At 45.2% G+C, this 18480-nt stretch overlaps 1 protein-coding gene across 1 annotated transcript in view; it reads left to right on the top strand.

The window, feature by feature from the left end:
- MCM3AP (minichromosome maintenance complex component 3 associated protein) overlaps positions 1-18480 on the top strand; it is a 642417-nt gene that overhangs the window by 206400 nt on the left and 417537 nt on the right. The window contains exons 8-11 of the mRNA XM_078681440.1: positions 2374-2571; positions 3187-3455; positions 3961-4123; positions 10835-10992. Coding sequence (XP_078537566.1) covers positions 2374-2571; positions 3187-3455; positions 3961-4123; positions 10835-10992 — 788 coding nt within the window. The remainder of the gene's footprint in view (positions 1-2373; positions 2572-3186; positions 3456-3960; positions 4124-10834; positions 10993-18480) is intronic.

Here is an 18480-nt window from a genome sequence, read left to right on the forward strand (position 1 = left end):
AGTCGCTCGGCCGGTCCGGCCGCCATGTTGTGTGCCGCGGGGCAGGAACAGCGAGCTCAGTCTCTTAGGGGCAGAGGTGTATCCCGCGCCTTGCCGGACCTCCTCAAAGTTATCTTCGAATGCTCCTCAGCAGTGGGCAGCGATCAGAGCTCTCGGGGGACCAATTTGGGCGCTAACGGGGCATGAACGGGGGTTAGGGACGAGAAGCCTCGCGATCAGACGTCTCCTCAGGTCGCCATCTTGGCCACGCCCCGTTTTATTGATTTTAAAAGCAAAATAACATTACAATTCATTAACTTGTTCCATTCCTCCTGCCCCCTCCCCTCTCCCCTTAATCCAGTAGAGAGCTGTGAGTCACACTGTGTGCAAATAAATATTAATTTATACATGACATTGGATCACTTAAACAGCCTAATTGGTGCTATCGCATCAAATTGCAGCAGAATTATTAATACGTTTAATTGCAATTCTTGAGACCAAAGTAATATAATGTTTGAATAATGAGGCAGCTGATAATCTAGTAACATTCTGTTAACATGGGGAGTATAGCCCTTGCAAGGAGAAAATTCAGTTGAAATATGCTATCCTCGTCTTTTTATAGCTCGTAAAGTTGGTGCTGAGTTGCCTGTAATTAAAAAAAACCTCTAACTCTATTACAGGGCACTGTCTGGCAGTGCCCACTCACCATGTTCTTGCAACCACATTCATTGTTTTCTGGAGTAGTTTCATTTGTAGGGATGTGGCTTTAAGTACTACTTGAATTTGTGAAGTGAGACTAAGAAGATCTGCTGTAGGGTTTTTTACGTTAAGGGAGTGGGTTTGGGGGTTGGGGAATACAGAAAGTCAGGTTGCGTGAAGAGATGTCTAGGACCTCAAATGAGGATTTTGGGTTGTTGCATCATTCAGTATGAGGTTATTGTGGTGTACCCAGGTTTCAAAGCTGTGGCAATGGCTTTTGGATTACCGGGTGTGTGTGGGGGGGGAAGGAGGGGGGAGGCTGGGCTCTCCAGGCAAACCATTGTATATTTGGATGTCATTTGTAAAGGAATGGAAGTGGAGTTGATGGTTGTAAATGTCTATGTAGGGTTTGATAACAGATTGAATAGTAGCCATGTATGAATGGCGTTAGGCCCTTATACAGAGTGGGAGTTAGGCCACAAAATAAATGATAAACAAGAAATGTGCCTCCACTACTCAGGTTCTTAGATCAACAATGCAATTGATTTCATTGTCTCACATGAATAAATCAAGTGAATGCGTTAATGATTTGAAACACAAGTCGTTTTTTTAATATAATAAATTATATTAAGGAGCATGCTACTAGTCATGGGGCACATTTCTTGTTAATTATATAATGACTAGTAAGGCATTCCGGTGGAGCATTATGGGACTCTGCTATTGGCGGGTTTAGTTTGGCAGAATAATTTCTCTAGTCATTTCTATATGCCTCTTGTTGGAAAGAAAGGATAAAAACAATATAAGAGCTTCTGCTGAGGTAAAGATATTCTGTGAAGAAGAATTGTTTGCGCTGCTGCGTTAAATGTTGCCTAATGGTCAAAGAGGATGAGCATGCTTGGTGTATTCTATTCAGCACTTTCAAGGATGCCACCCCAAACTCTGGGAAATTAGCCAAGCATACCCTGTGGTGTGCAAGTATCGGTGGTTCACATAAGCGTCTTGCTTGTAACAGATGTCCTTTTTGCTGCATGTGACATTTTGTGAGCTGTAATCTTCTTATAGTGGCACCATTGACTCCAGGGGAAACGGAGAAAGTTATTTTCCGAATGATTTCACTGCTGTTTGAACACTGGTGCCATTAGGAAAGTGTCCGACATTGATTCAGCCTCATATTAACTCCCCTTCCATCAATGCAGGATCTCTTTTGACATTACTTTCAGACCAGTAAGCAAGCAACCATGCAATGTCAAATCTCTCTCTTTGCTGGTAGTCATTCTCCTCAAGGGTCACACAAGGATCTCACTTTTACAGAGATAGTCAGAAGATGTGTTGAATAACTGTACATTTGCAGGGTCCTCTTTATAGCTCATTTAAGTAAACCGAGCTTGCAAGTCTATAGCTCATGTCACACTATTGCCTGGTGTTCAGGTTGAGTTACGTTTCCATCCTAATCAACAGATATCAGCAAATCGAAAAGTTAAAATTTACACTCACCCAGTCTAAATATAGAACACATTAGAAATGTGAAGAACTCATTGTAGACCCAATAAAAATACCAGCAGACCAGCAAAGATTCTGAAATGAGGCAATTACTAGGTTCCCAAAGATGGGATTGAATGAAAAGGCAGAAGGTGGTTTAGACTGATTCCGTGTATGAGCTGTATCTCTTATTTGTTCCTCCGTTTCTTTCCTCAGGTAGACCATGCTGCTGCGGTGAAAGAATACAGCAGATCTTCAGCAGACCAAGAGGAGCCGCTGCCTCATGAATTGCGTCCCACACCAGTGTTGTGCATGACCATGGACTATCTGATCACGCACATCATGGATCAGGGCAAGGACAATTACAGAGAGTGGTATGATTTTGTGTGGAACAGGACCCGCGCCATAAGGAAGGTACGTGTGCTCACCTTTTCCATCCACTTCCCCTACCATCTATTCAAGGATTCCTCATCAGATATGTGTGATTTCCGGGCCTCTCCTTGGATCGGAGTAAGATCATATTGTGTAAATAAAAGGGACTCTTGATATGTCTGAGCAGAGAAGCACATGGTGTCTGAGCTGGAGCGTGAATGCTGGACGTGAGCAGGGAAGTGCACACACTGTCTCCTCAATTTAGCACACGCTGCAAGCCTGTGAAGTGGAGCCCAATCTGTTATCTGAGCAAGTTGAATGCATGCTGAAAGCTAAGACCAGGTGAACGATGAAGAGGCTGAAAATGTGGGAAGAAAAAGACAAATTGAGTTTCATGTGCTAAGTGCTTTCAGTGAGTCTGTCCAAGAAAGTGTACTTTATGGCTCTGAGCAGAAAAATGATATGAGTCTGCGCAGATAAGAACACAGGCCTCCGTCAATGGAGATCTGCACCTGTGGAATATCCACATGGTGTGATTCCAGATGCCTGCCATGCCAAGTATACTAGCCTTATAACTTGTGACATGTCAAGAACTATTTTGTAGAAAGCACTAGCAGTTTTCCAGAGGAGCATAACCCTGTTCATTTTTCCTACCAGGACATCACACAGCAGCACCTGTGTGACCCAGCCACTGTTTCGCTTATTGAGAAGTGCATGCGTTTCCACATACACTGTGCCCATCACCTTTGCGAGGAATCTCGGTCTGCATTTGAAGCCAAAATCAACTTAGAAAACACCACAAAGTGCTTGCAGAGCCTGAAGGAGATGTACCAGGATTTAGCCAACAAAGGCACCCACTGCAGCTGCGAGGCAGAGTTTAGAGGCTACAGTGTCCTGTTGAATCTGAACAAGGGTGACATACTCCGGTGAGCAGCTTTCCATCACTATGTTCATTTTCCCCTTTAGGCCACATATGGGTATCTCATAATCGGAAGGTTCTGGATCCTTCAGCCAACAATATCTCGTATTGGGTGACTTCTGCCTTCCTGGTTCATCACATTGCAAAGTTGATTTTTGGTATCTGGCAGGGACATGTGGATTAGTCCCTTGGTAACTGTTGAGCATGGGTAGGGGTTAATCTAAAATTAGCAGCTTGTGTTATCAATGGGACGGATGTGCTTGGAGAAATTGTTTGTGGTAATCTTCTTAAGTCGGGGAGACCCAAGATCATATATATAGCTCAATTTGGTCGCTGAGATAGAGTGACATACACTGTACAGCTATGGACCTTTATGGGTAAAATATGTTAAAAGCCCTTCCTGCTAAAGTGGCTAAGGGTGTGGGAATCTATTTCTTCTTAATGTTTTTTTTCTATGAAGCAAATGTTATTCACAGTAAGTAGCCTTTGACCTTTGCATCTCTCCTCTCTAGAGAAGTGCAGCAGTTCCAGCCCGATGTCCGAAACTCGCCAGAGGTCAAGTTTGCTGTGCAGGCTTTTGCTGCCTTCAACAGCACAAACTTTGTGCGATTCTTTCGCTTGGTGAAGTCAGCTACTTATCTTAGTGGCTGCATTCTGCACTCTTACTTCAATCAGGTAGGTGGAAATTTGCAATGTATGGCTATCAGAATCTAACCCTTGAGAGAAGATGAGTTGCTCTCTGCCCTCTACCTGTGGCTTTGTACATGGTTCCTCATGCAAAAGGCTGATTCCTTGTCCCAGACCCAAATAGCTCTATTCAAATTTAGCTCCTCTGTGACAAATTCAGAGATTTTTGAGCAAGTCTTACATTCTGATTACTTGATTATGTTTTATGCACAATTGTCCAAATAAACTGTTTCTTATCTGTCTATCTGATTACTTGATGATATATATATATTATATTATAAGAAATCTGATTCTCCTAATGCACCTTCTTGACTGTAGCAAAACTCTTTGCTGAGGCAGTTATTGTTGTTTACACAAATCTACTGTACATTATCTTACCACCAATACATATTTTTATACAGTCGGCTGACTAAAGATGCAACTTTGTTTTGCTGAAAGAACCATATACTTTGTTCAGAGAAAATTAGGTAAGATTATACTTGTGGCTGCCTAATGCATTATTACCAGTAGTAGCCACCCCTGCTCCTTAGGCAGTGTTACTAGTAGTAAAATCTGAAAGAGACACGTTAGTGATAGATTCCTTACCTTAGAATATCCCCAGGCGTCAGACTGGATCCTGAAAGTTTTTTCGTCGGCAGTACCCCTGCACGTCGGTAGGTGGCATCGTGCGGCTCAGCATCCGTCACTGGCGCCGTACGCGCCGAGATGACATCACGGAGACTACTTAGGCGCCACCCATGCGCGCTAATGTCAGTTCTTCTTTTTCCGCGCCAGTAAGCGCAGATCCAGTTAGAGCATGTACCTTAGTCACTTTTTGACTACTTCTTTGAGATTTTTGTCTCTTGTAAGTCTACTCTGGTGCACGTAGGAAGGCCTGCTTTCAAGTCTTGTGGGGCCTGCCGTCGAAATATGTCGGTGGCGGACCCCCACGGCGTCTGTCTCGACTGCCTGGAGTGCGACCACGACTCTCGGTCCTGTATGGACTGTCTGGCCATGGCCCGAAGGCCTTGAGGTAGCGGCGCCGGAAGCTGCTTGAGGTCCGGCACTCGTCCCGTTCACGGTCCAGGGGCCGCTCCAGAGAACGCTCGCGGGGCCACCATCATCGCTCCTCGGGCTCCAAGTCTTCACCCTCGGATTCAGGTAAGAGACGACACAAAATGAAGTTGAAAAAGCGTTGTTGCTCTCCGACGTCCCCCCATCGGTCCCTGGATGCGGACGAGGGGGGCGGGTTCTGCCCCTGCGGCTCCTTCAGAGCCCGGGAGTCCCGCGGCCTTCCCCCCCTTATCCGGGTCTGTTGGCGACTTCTGCACAGGTGCAAGAGTTTTTTGCTACAATGGACCGCCTGTTTTGGCCTCAGGCTCCCTTGGGCGAGCCCTAGGGCCCTATGGTCCCGTGTCAGGATACTGTTGAGTCTTCGGCGCTGCAGGATCCCGCGCTGCTGGCTCTGTCCACGGCGCCACAAGGTCCCAAGCTGCCGGCTCTGGCCCCAGCGTCACCCTCGGCTTCACCTCAGGTGCCGCAGTGGATACCATTTGTTCCACCCCTACCCCCGGACAATTTTGTCCCTACCTGGAATCCGCATTGGAACACAGCGCCGGTTCGGCCCCATCCAGCGCTGTTCCCGGCGCAGTTTGTTTCTTCCACGGTCCCGCCGCGGTCTGTAACACATACTGCAGAGGCAGAGGACGACTGGGAGGGGTCCAAGTACCCTCTTGCTCGTCAGTATGACTCTAAGCAGGACTGGGCGGATGACTTGGAAGAGGCCGGCTGCCTTGATGTCTCCTCTGACCCGGGGTTTGCCTCTCCCCCACCTATCATAGAGGAGGGCGCTTCTTACACGGTGGTGCTCTGTCGGGCAGCTGAGGTCCTCAACCTTGATCTCCCTATGGTGGCCCTAAAAACGAATCTCCTCACTGAGGTGCTCCAGACGGCGTCCACTTCGTGGGAGCCCCTGCTGCCATTTAATGACGCCCTCACTGACGTCTTACTGGGCATGTGGTCGAGGCCAGCCACAGGGGCCCCTGTGGATAAGAACGTCGCTAGGCGTCATCGCCCGACGCCGGGTGACCCTGCCTTTCTGACCACTCATCCTACGCCCGAGAACCTGGTCATCCAAGCTTCGACGTCCCAGAGTGCCTTTCCCATGGCTCCACTGGATAGGGACTCTAAGAAGCGGGAGCAGTTCGGCAAGCGGTTGATCTCTTCGGCCAGCTTAGGGCTGTGGTCCATGAACACCGCATGCCTATTGGGCCGCTATTCCCACGCGGTGTGGGGTATGGTTGCACAGGTGTTGCCTCAGTGTTCTGAAGAGGTCCAAGCTGTGCTGTCCCAAGCTGTTGCCGAGGGTAAAGATGCGGCTAAGTCCGCCATTCGGTGTGGTTTGGACACCGCGGACTCACTAGGTAGGGTGATCTCTATGACTATGGTGATACGTCGCCACGCCTGGTTGAGATCTACCGGGTTCTCTGCAGATGTCCAAAGCTCACTCATGGACATGCCCTTTGATGGCACTCGCCTGTTTGACAATAAAGCCGACAGTGCGCTGGAGCGTTTTAAGGACTCTCTGGCTACGGCCAAGTCCAAGGGTCTCTCCACCATGCGCCCGGCCACGTCTACCTTTCATTCCTTTCGTGGCCATGTAAAGGGCGCCCCTGCTTGCTTGTTCAGTCTGAAGCCTGCGCAGAACCAAACTCAGCGTGGCCATAGGCGTGGAGGCTGCCGTGGCGGCACAGGGGGCCAGCGTGCAGGTCAGTCCACCTCCGCTCCCGCAGCATCCGCCTCAAAGCCTTCCTAGTCCGAGCTTTTGGATGCACCCCTCGCCAGTGGACGGCAGGATTCAACATCACCTTGCCCACTGGCGTTCTGTCACGTCCGACAGGTGGGTGCTGCAACTTGTCTGGAGGGGTTACTCCCTCCCCTTCAAGTCTACTCCCTCAGCCATGCCACCTCAGTTCCACCGCATGTTGGTGGATCACTTAGCGCTTCTCTAACAGGAAGTTATGGCCCTCTTGACCAAGGGCCAGAAGTAGGACATGGTTGTTATTCCCACTACTTTCTGGTCCCCAAGAAGGACAAAGGGGGCTTGCACCCCATTTTGGACTTCAGGAATGTCAATCGCTTCCTCCGGAAGGAGAAGTTCAAGATGTTGACTCTGGCTCAGGTCTTGGCTGCCTTCGACCCTGGAGACTGGATGGTAGCATTGGACTTGCAGAATGCATATTTTCACATCCCCGTCCTGCCGGCCCACCAGCATTACCTGCGGTTTACGGTAGGCTAGGAGCATTTTCAGTGTGCCGTGCTCCCCTTCGGCCTTACCAGCGCCCCTTGGGTGTTCACGAAAGTGATGGCGGTGGTCGCAGCTCACCTGTGCAGGTCAGGGGTGTCAGTCTTCCCCCTACCTCGACGACTGGTTGTTGAAGGCAGGCTCGCCCCAAGCAGTTGTCACCCACCTTCGGACTACGGCCAACCTCCTGCATTTGCTGGGGGTTCTCCATCAATGTGTTGAAGTCACACCTGAGACCCTCTCATAAGCTCCCCTTCATCGGAGCGGTTCTTGATTCGACGCGGTTTCTGGGTTATCCTCCCGAGTAGCGAGTCTGGGATATTCAGGCTATGATTCCGATCTTTTGGCCTCTATCCCTGGTTTCAGTTAGGATGACCCTCCGGCTCCTGGGCCTGATGGCCTCCTGCAAACTGCTAGTGTAACATGCACGATGGCACATGCGAGCTCTGCAGTGGGATCTGAAGTTCCATTGGGCGCAGCATCAGGGCAACCTGTCCGATCATGTCCAGATCTCGGAGGGCACTGCACAACAATTGCAGTGGTGGCTCAGGAATAGCGATTGTGTCAATGGCAGATCCCTCTCCCTTCCCCACCGGAGCACACAGTGTGGTGACGGATGCGCCCCTCCTGAAATGGGGAGGCCACTTGGGAGAGGCGGAGATCAGAGGTCTCTGGTTTCCGGCAAAATCCCGACTCAATATCAAACTTTTGGAGCTTCGGGCGATCCGACTTGCACTGAAGGCATTCCTTTTTGGGGGAGTGTGGCGCAGGTGTTCACAGACAACACCACCGCCATGTGGTATTGCAACAAACGGGGCGGGGTGGGGTTGTGGACCCTATGTCAGGAGGATCTGCGCCTCTGGACATAGCTGGAACATCAAGGCATCACCTTGTTGGTTCAACACCTGGCAGGTTCTCTGAACGCCAGGGCGGACGAACTTACGAACTCAGCCGCCGGTGCTTGATGGATCACGAAAGGTTCTCTGAACTCGGAAGTGGCACAAGGTCTCTTTCTGCAGTGGGGAGAGCCTTGGTTAGATCTATTCCCACCGAAGAGAACGCGCAATGTCATCAGTTCTTCGCGTTGGAATTTCCAAGGTGGCATTCGCTCTGCGACACTTTTCGGCGCGAGTGGAGTTGCGGTCTGTTGTACGCCTTTCCGCCTATATCATTTCTGCCCAGAGTGCTGAAGAAGATTCAGCGCAACCTGGCCCAAGTCATTCTTGTGGCTCTGGATTGGGCACGAAGATACTGGTATCCCAAGCAAATCAACATGGCGATCGATCCCCCGATCCAACTGCCTCTTCGGGAGGATCTTCTGACGCAGCAGCAGGGGACGGTCCTCCATCCGAACATGTCCAGCCTCCACCTCCATGCGTGGCGATTGAGCGGCGACAGTTGACAGCTTTCGATCTTCCTCCCGAAGTCTGTGATGCCGTTCTGGCAGCCAGGCGCCTCTCCACTAAAGCGGTATAAGCCTGCAGGTGGAACAAGTTTGTGGCATGGTGCACAGCGAAGCTGTTGATCCCCTTTCTGCCCCTCTTTCTGAGGTTCTTCTGTTCCTTCTTTCTTTGGCCCAGCAGGGCTCTGCCCTGGGCACTATCAAAGGTTATCTTTCGTCCATCTCCACCTTTCTACTGCTTCCAGATCAGCCTTCTCTTTTTAAGTCCCCGGTTGTTAACCGTTTCCTGAAAGGCATTATGCACATATTTCCTCCTGTGCCGTTCATAATGACTCAATGGGACTTAAACCTTGTCTTGACGTATCTGATGTGCGCCCCCTTTGAGCCCCTTCATAACTGCCCTTTGCGTCTTCTCACTCTCAAGACGGCTTTCCTGGTAGCGATCACCTCTGCCAGAAGAGTGAGTGAGCTCCAGGCTCTTTCTTCCAAACCTCCTTTCCTTTCTGTTCATCCGGACAAGGTGGTTTTAAGGACCCTTCCTTCCTTCCTGTCAAAGGTTATCACGCCCTTCCACATCGGGCAGACCATCACTTTGCCCACCTTCTTTCCGCATCCTTTTAAAGAGCAAGAGAGACTCCACTGTCTGGACCAAAAATGTGCGCTCTCTTCTATCTGAAGCGCACACGACAGTTCCCGGTGGATGACCAGCTCTTTGTTGGCTAAGTGGGCGCCAAAAAGGTTGCGCCATGCAAAAACGGATCATCTCTCTGTGGGTCGTTCTCTGCATCAAGGCCTGTTACTCATTGGCTAAGAAGGAGCCTCCTGTGGGGCTGCGTGCCCATTCCACCAGGGCAACAGCAGCCACTAATGCCTTGGGACGTGGCGTTCCCTTGCAGGACATTTGTCAGGCAGCTACGTGGGCCTCGCTGCACACGTTTACCAAGCATTACTGCCTAGACAGTCAAGTCCGTAGAGACGGCTTCTTTGGCCGTTCTGTTCTCCGTGACTTTCTGTTGTAATCCGGTTCGCAAACCCACCACCGGGGTGGGTATTGCTGGGGTATCTATTCTAAGGTAAGTAATCTATCACTAACGTGTCTATTTCAGATGCACATGTTACTACTTGTGTAACGATATATCTGTAAGAGACATTCTTTTGTGATAGATTCCTTACCGCCCCACCTATCCTCCCCGTTCTGCAAGCTGATTTCTAGGGTTAAGGTCATCCCTTTCAGGGCCCTAGTTTCATGGTACCAGTGGTCAGTTTCTTGCATGGCTCTGTGCTCCTGGCGCGAAAAGTTGTGTATAGAACTAACGTCAGCGCGCATGGGTGGCATCTAAGTAGTCTTCGTGATGTCATCTTGGCACTTACGACGCCAGCGACAGATGCGGAGCTGCATGACGCCACCTACCGACGCGCAGGGGTACTGCTGACAAAAAAACTTTCTGGATCCAGTCTGACGCCTGGGGATATTCTAAGTTAAGGAATCTATCACTAAATAATGTCTCTTACAGATGTATCGTTACACAAGTAGTAACTTGTGCAGTAATACAATTTTGAAATGCCTCTACTTGAGCAATAATAACAAAAGCAGCAATAGCTTTCTGCTACCAAGAAAATAACATTGCAACATTGATGGTCTTTTTCCCCCAAAATTTTCACTCCTTGTTTCAAAACATGATCTACTGAATTCCTGCAAAATCCAATTCCTACGTCTTTTTTCCATCCACTCCTGTTAAAGTTTGTCCATGTAGTATAGATTTGCTACTTAACGCTTCAGGAATTATCGCGATACAGCACAAGCATAAATAGCCTCTTGCAAACCTGAGATTTGACCCTCTGACATTCTGTGTAGCTAGAGAGTGACCCACTGTTTAGAATTGAAGCTGAAAGAAACAATAAAAGCTTTCCATGTTCTAACACTGCGTTATGGAGAAAGTGTACTTGAGCTTTTGAAATGTGCTTACGAAGGCAATTTTGTTAAAATATGTCCTACTATTCTATTGTCTCCTAGATTCGCAGAGATGCTCTCATGGCTTTAAATGTTGCTTACACTAGCAACCAGAGATCAACCTCCTTCCCTGTGGAAACTGTGATGCGGATGCTTCTCTTCAGAGACTGCGACGAAGCCTCCGATTTCCTAGTCTCATATGGTCTGAGTGTCTCTGATGGGTATGCAGCCAGGAGAACGAGTTGCAGTGTTCAGCTTGTTGATGAGTCTGGGAAAATGTACCCAAGTTTTTTTTATGAGCTAACACAAAGAAGGAAGTAGGAGCCAAAGCTTGTTGTCTTGGTAATCAAATGGAGGAAGTGAGGGGGCATCCTGGGTAAGGTTGTTGTAGGTGTTATGTACCCTAGTCTCTGATGTGTAGAAATCATGAGGCAGCGGTTGTTAGGGGATTGGTTTTTTTTACACGTTTTTATTAACATGCATCTCAAAAGGGAATGTGATCAAAATTAGTGATGGTTGTTGGGCATATTGAAATGCACAAGTCCTTTGTTCTTTTGTTGCAGAGAGAGTAGTGAGCAGATATGTGCATGTTTGCTATTTAAAAAAAAATTTTTTTTAGAACCTACTGTTGAAGAGTTCCGTATTTACACAAATAGACACAAAATCAAACAGATGTTTGTTGTGTTGTGGTATTTTGGTCACATGCATTACATATTCTGCAAAGATGGAAAGGAGGGCAGAGGAGAAATGAAAGGGAGACAATTGAGGGCGAGGGATACAGGAGCTTATTGTGAAGGAGGGAGCAAGTGTGTAGGAAAGGACCTATTTTGAATGATTCCCCCCACTAGTATTTGCACTGATGCTGCAGTTTTTTTCGACTTTGTGCTACGCTGGATCCTGCTTTCCAGAGCCAGTTCATGTGCTCTGAGCCCAAAAGTAGGTGTACAATTGGCTAACACTGGATTGGCTCATTTGAATAACTTATAAGTGCCTAATAAATGGCACAAGAGATACCCAGGGCATATTAGTTTAATGTCACTAGTGGACTGCAGCACTTAATTGTGCAATCACTACGTAACAAGGTGAAAACATTACTCAAGCCCTGCTATTTCGACGTGGCAAAAAAAACTCTTTTGTCAAATCAAAACCTTCTTTTTTAACATTAGTAACACACCCCTAGTGAAGGTCTGGGTAGCCCTTTAGGCAGGGTGCTTAATATTAAAACAGACATATTTCCTTTGTATTTAACATGCACTGACAGCGAAAACACTAAATTGCTGTTTCCACTGTAGCAAGGCCTGTGGTATCATTGGCCAACATGGAGTTTCACTAGCCACAGCGCCAAGGGCTAACTTCCATTTGGAACCACCAAATATGTTACTCCAAATTATCAAATGAATCATTATATTAACCCTGACTTATTGCTGAGAACTGATTTAACGTAACTATTAATAGAAAGATTACTTCAGAAAGTCACAGATCTATAGTATATATATATATATATATATATATATATATATATATATATATATACACACACACGCACACGCGCACACGCACACGCACACGCACACACACACACATTGTCATTTGCATCATACGACTGTTCATGTGTGCCTCCTTCTAAATGAACTGACCACTGAATAAAGCTGGATTAGTCAAATGCTAAATTAATTTATAGAAGCACTTAAGACAATTTATTTTTGGACGGGAAGAATATTTGCTCCCAAGCTCACAGTCATTTCTCTTTACGAGCCTGGTTTCCAAAACATGACTTCCTTACTTAAGATGCCACAGGTTAAGTATAGTGGGAGAGGGAGCTATGCATCATGTCCCCATGACAACTGCATGTGCTACCTCAGACCCGCAAGACTGGTCTTTATGTACACTTAGTCTCTGTGATAGGATTTTTTTCAATGGAGATCATCTCCTTTCATGGCTCTAGAAATATTTTATTTGTTTAAATCCTTTATGCCAATGACCGAAAGTTCCAGAACATTTGTTAGTCTCTAGCCTTAAGGTTCTGATAAACACAATGTGAGATATTGCCAAGGTACTGCTTCTGTTCATTATATATCTTTGAGGAGCTTCCCAGTCTCTTAATTCTTCAGTTGCAAAAAATGTATTCAAAAACATCAGCCTGCAGCAAGGACTCTGGCTTAGAAGCTGAATGTAAGCTATGAAGGAAAAATAAGTTTATACTTAGAATTTGCCTAAAGATATATGAGGAATGTTGCCATGTGATGTAGTGTATAGGGAAATCACATCTGACACAGTTTTAGGCCTCCAGTAAGACAGGGCATTAACTGTCTCTTGCTAGACACATTGTTATCTTACAGTGGACTTTGAGCGCACCCATTGCTTGCCATTGGTTGGCTTCATTATCACTCCCATTACTTCCTTCTTATTTGTTAGTTGTGTGGGCTTTTGTTCCTCTTCTTGTGTTTTTCCCGCCCTTGGAGCATGGACACATTACTATTTGATCCCACTTCTCTCTTTTTCAGGAGTTTCTTACATGCTTTCTCTCTACCAGCAACCCATTGCTTTCTTTCGCCCGTTTGTTACCCCATCCACACCCCAATGTTGCTTGACTACCTGCACTCTCATGCTACTTCCACCAACCACAGCACCTCTGTGTTTCTTCCGTCCATGTTTCTTTCCCCCACATATTTTGAAAAACAGTGCCCCTGTGTTGCTTCTGCCCCTTGTCCCCATATTGCTTCTACCCATTGTCCCCATATTGCTTCTACCCTCTGCCCACACCCCGCATTTCTTCCCCCATTCACTTTGCTTTAAAAAAGGAATGCTTTAAACACTTTTTTTCTTGTTAGTTACTGATCCAACTAGGATCAGCAATTAAAATAAAACAAAAAATAAACTGCTGTCATTTTGTAGGTGCTTGCATGCGTGATGCGCCTATAAATGACAAAGCCTTGTTTAATTTGTTATATTCTGTAGCCGAGTGCCAAAGCATCAGGAATGCTGTTCCCCTTGGATGAAACCATTGGCAAAGACAATAGGCCCCAGAGACATATCATCTCTGTCAATGCTTGTTTAAATTCAGGAATCCCGCTAGGAATTTTTATGTCTTTTTTACACCCTTGATATCGCAAAGGGACTAAAACAGGGTTGTGTGCTTGCTTGCATCATCCCTCTTTAACTTATATATGGTGGACCTTCCAAAGGCGCTTGACGTCTGCAACTCACACTCACTCACTCACTGCAACTCAAACTCGCCGAGGATTGGAGGGAAATCATTGTCCAACATCATGTATGCAGATGATGTAGTTCTGCTCAGCCACACTTACGTCGGTTTCTAGCATCTACTGACTGAAATACAGGACTATGCTACAGAAAACAATTTAATAATAAACTTGAGCAAAATAAGGACAATGTCAATAAACAACAAAAAGAACCTCCATAAAACTTGGCTCCTTGGAGGCACAAAACTTGACCCGGTTCAGGGATACAAGTACCATGGAGTTATATTCGACAAGGAAGGGTCTTTCTGGCACCAGAAAGAGGAAGTTAGAAGGAAAGGCCTGCTAATCGCCTTAACACTCAAAAACCTCGCAAACAAACTGATGGGGCATACCCTGACTCCTCTTCTGAAGGTAGCTCAGGCTAAACTACTTCCATCCATCACTTCCATCCATCACTTACGGTAGTGAGGCTATGCAGGGAAGAGATACAAGGGAGCTGGACAATACTCAGCCTATAGAATTATGTTCAGCCTTCCGCCCTATACATCACCTGCTCAAATAAGGCTTGAGTTTGGACTCCTACGACAAGATCTAGCTAGGTATGGCACTTATATCATCTGCTTGTACAGGATCAGAAGTGCCACCACAAACACGTTAAACCATCTGCTGTGGCAGGATATACAATGATTCTGTCGGTTTCGGGCAGATTGCTTCCAAGATTAATTAAGTAATTTACTCAGTACTTCATTAATTATCAATTAAGCCAATCAAAACAGTGAACAAAATAACATTACAAATCCAAACCATGTCGGGTAAATCAAAATTATTTTATGAATTATTCACATTCATAGATACCCTGTTTTTATTTGAAAAACAAAATTGCTGTACTGCAGACAACGGCGCATCAATTTGTGACAAGAGTGAAATTCAAGTGCTCAGTGATGTATTGGGCAATTGTGAATTCGTGACTTTTTGTACAGTGGGCTGTCTCCGGAGCATCCTCATTCTTCTCATCAGATGCCACCAACAGCCCAGCATCTACATCCAAAACCTGAAGTTTCTCACCTAGTATGTAATCTCGTAAGCCCATAACCCTGACAAAGATGCACTTACTAACAAGAGGACATTGTGTTACCAAATAAGAAAGCACCAACTCAACCTCCTGTAGACTCTCCCTCGATTACATTACTATGTTTCACTATTTTAATCATATTTGCTAGAAGCTCATTTAGCAACCATGACAATCAAGGAAAAAAAAACATTCTGTGCGATTTTTATGGTAAAGCTCAGAAAAAACATTTAAATTACTTCTTGAATATCTATACTGTGAGTGGGTGCTAATCATGCAGAAACAGTTGTCTTCTGCAGTCATCGCCAGAATCTGAACAAGGTGTAAGCTGCCAGATATAGCTGGCCCTTATTTCACAGGCCTGATTAAACTGGACTCCAACATCTCCATCGCTGAACAGGGGGCTAAAAAAAAATCATCCTCCCCATAGTTTGTATCCAGCCTCCAACAAGGGTGGACCGGGATTAGATTAATCAAATCAATGTGTTATTGTTACGCAGAAAACACTACAATTAAGGCCTTTATTTGCATAGCGGTGTCAGTGGGTTATAACAGACAAGTGTGGCACATCACAGCCTTTTTAGTTGGCTGGATAGCAGGAGCCAAGAGCGTAAGTAACACATAAGAGACCCAAGCTTGCAGCATCAATATAACAATGCAATTGATTACACTCGGTTTTAAACCTCTGATAGCTCCTGATACAGCTTTCTTTGATGTCAAATGTGGTTAAAGGGCACCTTCTTTGACCCAGAAGTACAAGCTGTATTTTTGATAACTGCTTGAGCGACAAACTTGCTTTAGTAAACGTGCGGATTAAGAATTACATACCTTAAATTCCAAGATGTAAGCTTTGTTGGATGTGAAGTGGGCTGTTTCTTTCCCGGACGAACAGGAGGGTCTCTGGCAACAGGTGGTGAAACATCTGAAGATCACTCATACCAGTTTCTTCACCAGACTTTATTCCAAAGTCCAAAAATGCTGCTGTTAACTTCAAACCAGCAGGCTCTCCTTTAGGTGAAAATGTTATGGATTTAGTTGAAGTGTCCTTGCGCTTCCCGTTAGTGCCATCATCACTAGCTGCCTATTTAGGCTTTCCTGTTTTCAGTTTCTATTTTGGGTGAATTCTGGTGGGGTTTTTCAGTCTTTTCAATATCTTAAAAAACAGTTGTTATCAGTGGTTACACATTTTCGTGCCACTAAAAACAGAAAAAGTATTTTTCCGGTGTTTATGGAACGTTTTGCTTTTATTATTGCTTGCTTTCTGCACTGAAAGAACATGGTATATAAACAGTGTACATATAGTGTATATGAGGTCCAAATAGATTTTTGCAAATTAATCTTATTGTAGTACACCATACAATACTTCTTCAGTGAGTCTTTGGGTCATGTGCGCTTGCTCTTTCCTTCCCATGTAAACTTCTGTTAAAAGGCCCTCTCAGCATTCATAGCCCCTTTGGATGAGAACCATCAGCTAAGGGACACAGTTGGGATGACTCTTTCTTTGATGCCACATAAAGCACAAAATGATAAATATTTGCGTTTTAGTTCCTGTGATTAAGAAAACAGTGCACCAGAATGGACTAAATAGTCAATAGCATCCCTCATTAACTCTGAAGACTGTAAAGATGCTTTCAGCATACCATCTAACAAGATGCAAGGATCTCCTAGAGGGAATCACTTCAGCTCGGGTATCAATTTGACAGGTCATCACACAACTTTTTTATATACATAGCTGAATCACTGCAAATACAAACAATATCACTCCATTCTTTGTTGAACTTGGAAATAACCTTTTTTGCAGAGCATTACAAGTGGCACTGCGTTCCGTGTTTTCCAAAAGTCTGGTGTCATGTTTTCACCACTATTCCAGATGCTTGGTGATATATATATACTTGTAACTATACCTTGCATTGAATGTTTAAAGCCTGAGGTGTTGGCAATTCACCTACTATCAATACTGACCCCCTAGAAACTATGGTCTGATGTATTAAGGGTTTTTACCCATTCTCTGTGGGTAAATGTGATGACACATATTAGGAAAGATTTTTATGAAACCAGCCATTTTACCTATCAGTGAAAGAATCAAATGCAGCCAAAATATCAAATATGAGTTTGATATTTCCTGATTCTCTTCAGTTTATAAAATAATTAAACTACACCTAAAATATTAAACTAAACCCTGCATCTTTATACCAAAGGCCACAAAACTGGAAAAAGTAAAAGGAAGAAGAAACAATATTTTAGTGGCATCCCTAAAGAACAAAACTCAAGCAGAATAATGTTAGCCAGTCTTTCTTACTGCTAGCTTGTATAACAAAGTTAAATTGTATTGACCTCTTCAGGAAAAAAATATGTCTCTTTCACTCTCTTTTTCCTTTCTTTGATTGGCATTTAGTTTGTGGTTGTGCAGGTGTTTTTTCAGTGTTTATATGTTTTCACCGGCGAGGGCTATTTTTCTTTCAGTGGGGTTTTATCAGTTATTATAGGTTTAAACCTAAAACCCCACAGCCTACGCATATTATACCAGTCTGTGAAACTTTAAATGGATAACGGTGGCAAATGCAAAAACAATTTAGTCAAAGTGATATATCACAGGCATGCATGAGGTTAATGGGTGCAAGAAACCTTCTGATACTTCTTTCATTTTGGGACAAAGAAGCACAATTTGTTTTTCATTAATAATGTGTCCCTGGGATCTATTGTGCACTTGTTCAATATTTTTTGATACATGCCAACTGTTAGTGACAAGAAAAGAGAATGCATATTAGTGTAGCAGAATTATGAGAAATCTTTTTGACCCTTCAGGCATTCCTACCCTGAATCCATGAGTTCTTCAAAAAAAACAATAGGCGACATAACCTCAATGTTCTACATTTACAAACAGAGAGTCAAGATTATCAGCGGAGCTGCAAGTCCTATGACATTGGGAATGCTGAAAACTGCTTAGAATATCTACCAGGTCAGACTAGCCAATGGGTAGAATCCTTTCAGAAAGGACTAGATTTATTGGCATAAGACAATCAGTAACTTCCTTAGAGTGTAAACCTTCTAGCTCGACATGTTTGCAATGGTCCTGATCATAAACAACTTTATTCTCTTACTTTTCAGATTGGTTGTTGAGGCACCGACATGTGAGGCAATCCTGGTTTATGAGTCTACAGACTAATCCATGAAAAAACCTTACAGCTTTGAGTCGGCCCACATTTCCCAATCAAGGACAAGGGCCAGTGCTGCACCACAACCATTATTTCTACATTTAACAACTTTTCTCCAGAGTAGCTAGAGCTCAGGAAACTGCACATTCCATAGCATTATTGGACTACCTAGCGCGCCATTGGTGAGCAAATCATATACCCTGAATTGGAAAGGGTTTTATTACTATAGTGGAGTATAAGCCTTCATCATTGTCATCACAGTCTTATAAGCCCCCTCCCCCA

The sequence above is a fragment of the Lissotriton helveticus genome, chromosome 3_1 (genome assembly GCF_964261635.1).
Source record: "Lissotriton helveticus chromosome 3_1, aLisHel1.1, whole genome shotgun sequence".
NCBI classification, from domain to species: Eukaryota; Metazoa; Chordata; class Amphibia; order Caudata; family Salamandridae; genus Lissotriton; species Lissotriton helveticus.